At 31.7% G+C, this 4,250-nt stretch overlaps 1 protein-coding gene across 1 annotated transcript; it reads left to right on the top strand.

The window, feature by feature from the left end:
* Positions 1-1,621: 1,621 nt before the first annotated feature.
* LOC140809324 (FCS-Like Zinc finger 8-like) lies at positions 1,622-3,377 on the top strand. Its single transcript, XM_073166912.1, has 3 exons — positions 1,622-1,964; positions 2,090-2,927; positions 3,002-3,377. The coding sequence occupies exons 2-3, from the start codon at positions 2,128-2,130 to the stop codon at positions 3,090-3,092; spliced, it is 891 nt and encodes a 296-aa protein (XP_073023013.1). The 5' UTR covers positions 1,622-1,964; positions 2,090-2,127; the 3' UTR covers positions 3,093-3,377.
* Positions 3,378-4,250: the final 873 nt, after the last annotated feature.

Here is a 4,250-nt window from a genome sequence, read left to right on the forward strand (position 1 = left end):
TTGTTTTTAAGGAAATAAAAAACAACCTAGCCTCCACTAATCCAATTTGTGATTTGAAAATCTATTCATCATCTAATGCACAAGATCCAGAGGATGATATTCCTTAATTCTCTCAAATTAATGATATTTTTAAAAATTTAAAAAATTCCATAAAGGACAATATTAAAGATGATTAAATTATTTATCTTTAATTATGATAGTTGGTAGTGAAATCTCACTATTCATTGCTGGTGGCATATCACATCAACATGTGTGGCATATCACAATCACTATAAATTTTTGAATTTTGTAATCATGTTACTAATTGCTTTAATAAAGCATTATACTGTTTATATTTTTAGTTGGAATCCGGGGTTCATGTCCGGCTCTTCCATCTATTTATAGGTTCATTCTGTGTTCTTAGAAGAACACGGTCGCGTTTGCTCCCCTATATTCCCTCTCTGTAAAAAAAACCTTTCTGAATCAATAAAAGCTTCAAGTTCTTTGAATACAACTTTGAAAGTTTATAATATTTTTATTTTATGTTTTTATTTATTGATTAAATTTATATTTCATAATTAGCCTGAATGACAGGCTAAAATATTCGTACTAAATTATTATCTTACTGTGACATGGTCTATATTTATTTGTAACTGATCTTTATAAGAATATTGGATGTTCTGATTCAAAATCTGATAAATCTAAGGCATTTGAATCCAGTGAAAATCGATTCATCCATTTAATACAGATGCAAATGCATAAGATCCAGATGATGATATTCTTTAATTCTCTCAAATTAATGATATTTTTGAAAATTTATAAAATTCCATAAAAGACAATATTAAAGATGATTAAATTATTTATATTTAATTACATAATATAATATAAGAATCCAATACTATTTATATAAATTATTATTATTTTTGTACAATTTTTTATATAAAATATTTTTGATAGCAAAAGATAAGCATTATCATTAGAAGCAGAGAGTAAACGACAAAAGTAAAACCAGGTCAAAAGGTCGATCAAATTTCTCAGTTCCAGATTGGGAAATATTAATTGATTTTTTTTTTTTTTTTGCTATTTCGATATATAAATCAATACTATAATTTACAAAAATTAGATGTACATGATTTATATTTTAAAATTAAACTAAAAAATATTTCTTAAAAAAAGTCAAAAAAACAATCAAGTGGTTTTACTTTGATCAACATTTTTGGTCCCACTTATTTACATATTTCTTGTAGTCCCAAATAATGGAACCTCTGAAGTAATAATTTTTTTTAAAAAAATTTTCTAAAGCAATTATTAGATACTTTTAAATTCGATTTAATTTTTAATGAAACTATTTATTAAGAATATGCATACTTTGATCCATTATTGTGCCAATTGTTGGTTAAAAATGTCAAGTCAAAATCTTAGTATATGCTTTATTTTGCTTCTAAATTAACGATTTCCCTTATAATAAAAACTAAAAATTAAATATTTAAAATTAATAGTGGCATTTATAAGATGGAAAAATAATGTTGATTGGCTAAAATCCAAAATGAGTGACAACAAATTAAATAAAGAGGGGCCCCCTATTACGTTGATTTTGCCTTTTCTTGTTTTTAAATTTCTTCTCATATCATTTTCGAAAAAATAATGAATAATAATTCTTCTTCTTCCCTTCTTTAAAAGGGCAGCAAAAACCGCCATTCTTGATCCATTTCTTAGCTTCTTGCAAAGTTTTCTATAAGCCCTTGTAGATATTGCTCTCACAGTGCTAAATCTGAGTAGCTAACGGAATTCGTGTTGATTATGTATCTTGGCTGCAAGCTTGATGGGGATTGATCTCATATTTAGTTGAGGAAAGGAAGGAAATCATGAAAAGATCATTAGTTTATCTTAAAGTAAAGATTGGGAGTTTTATATCTCCGGTGATGGTTCTAAAAATGAAGGCCAACGAGATTTAGCAGAGATTCTAAATTTCACAAAAAAAAAAAGTTAATCGACTTTGTTACTTTATACTTCTTTAGTCCATTATTTGTTTTGACTTTTGTTACTTATCCCTTTTGTTGTAAGGTGTTGGTAATTTTTGTTCATTTCTGGTATTTTTTGTTCTCTGCAGTTGTGTTTGTTTGTTGCAGAAGAAGTCTTGGCTGAATAATGCTGAGTAATAGATCTAGAGCAGTGGCCAGCAAGCAAGCTCTCATGGCGGATCAAAGAAACTCATTGCTTTCTTCTCCTACTAGAACTCCCACCACACCGATTTCATCTTCCTTGGGATCACCCAGATTTTTCAATGGGTTTTTGACTAAGAATCTTTCTGATGCAGAAGCTAATGTAATGAGTCCAACTTCAATTCTTGACCCCAAAGTTTCATCCAGTTTTGTTAACCATTTTGGCTATGACACCAGTACTCTATCCAATCCTCCAAGTAAACAAGAACAAGAAGCCATTGGACTGGCCCTTATTGATTCAATCGATGAGAAAAACGATGAATATGGAAACTTTAGCAAGCCATTGAACAGAATGGTTCTGTTTGGATCAAAGCTTAAGGTGCACATTCCCTACAGTAATCACCCCTATTCACGTTCTCCGGCTGAATCGCCGAAATCTCCGGCGGATTTCGGAATCAAGACCAGGAATTCTCAGTGCTTCAGCCCTTTCTCGGGCAACCCGGAAAAGAGCTTTACCAGGCAGCTATCTTTGAAAGAAATGGAGCTTTCTGAGGATTACACTCGCGTGATCACCCACGGCTCGAACCCAAAAACTACTCATATTTTCGATGATTGTATCGTGGAGAATTGTGGCGCAAATGATGATGAAGTAACTTCAGATCCTCAAAGGGAAACGGAAAGTGGTTTCGAAATCAATGTTTCAACTTCTCCATCACCAAATTTCTTGAGCTTTTGTCACACTTGCAGAGAAATTCTTGAACAAGGCCAAGATATTTATGTTTACAGGTTAATTTAGTTTATGGCCTAAACTTTCTGTTAAACACATTAAGGGCTTTATTATTTGTGGTTTCGCTTGTCAGGGGTGAGAAAGCCTTTTGCGGCCATGAATGCCGCTGCCAAGAAGTGATCACTGACGGTATGAAGAATCCGGAGTTGGATGACAATATTTAGAACTCGAGTTGGATTTGATTCTCTCTTCTCCACTTTCTTGTTTCAGAGGAATTTAGCATCTTCAAAAGATATTCTGAACTAAGAATTCCAAATTTTCCATCCCTTTAGTTGAGTGGGAAGATGACGTTGCTTAAGGAGCAAGAGTTTCGTACATCAATGTGAAATATTTCTTGAATTTTTTTTTTCCTTTTCTGTTCTCTTGAATTCCCCTGTCGCACACGATGAGAGGCAGCAGAGATATAATAATGTAAACATTCAATCCATCTCTACTGCTTAACGCTGTTTATGATGAACTATTAAAGGAATATTGCTCTATTTTCATTTAGAGATCGATCCTTTATGCGAGCGTACAAACGACCCACATATGTCCCATGAAGTAATTCTCTCATATCCCATTATACATATGGTGGGTCGTAATTTTACGAAAATTGGCCTTGTGTTTTATTCAAAGGTCAAGATTCAAGCATATCATGTTAGGAATAATCACTCTAAACTAATCGAGACTACCATTGTTACGACTGAAAGGATTTATATTTATTTTTTTAGTTAATTTTTTTCTTGATGATAATATTGATATATTTAAAAATGAAGTTCTTTTCATAGACGAACTAGATTTTCTATTGACATTTTTTTTATTCAATAATATTGTGATATTATTTATGTTTATGATAAGATATCTGGATATTATATTATTATTCAAAAGAATTTATTTCCTAATAAAATTCTTGTTTTTCTTTTTGTGTAAGACTCTATACAATGAATAAGTTCTAGGGCAAAAAAAGAATATAAATAAGAAATTATGATAGCAGGACGTGAGGCATTTGTTGGTAGGTGATTTTCGAGAATAGAAGGGAGAGAAAAGAATTACGTGATCAACTCACGTTGTTTGATGTGTTGCCATGAGGTGTTGGAGATATTTGAAGGCAACAACCGTATAAATTGTTGGTGGAAGATTTATTTGTGGCTCTGGGTTTCGGAAATACGATTGCTGCATCCGTGGTTTTGTTTTTGTTTATTTGAGATACAATTTACTTCCTTGATTCGTTAAGATTATCAATCGTTCTCTTTCAGTGGCGATTGATTTGAAGACTCCGATGGAGATGTGAACCGGGAAACCGACAGATTATTCTCATTTGCATACATTTGGAAGTCTTGTGT

This window comes from Primulina eburnea, chromosome 13 (genome assembly GCF_022965805.1).
Source record: "Primulina eburnea isolate SZY01 chromosome 13, ASM2296580v1, whole genome shotgun sequence".
NCBI classification, from domain to species: domain Eukaryota; kingdom Viridiplantae; phylum Streptophyta; class Magnoliopsida; order Lamiales; family Gesneriaceae; genus Primulina; species Primulina eburnea.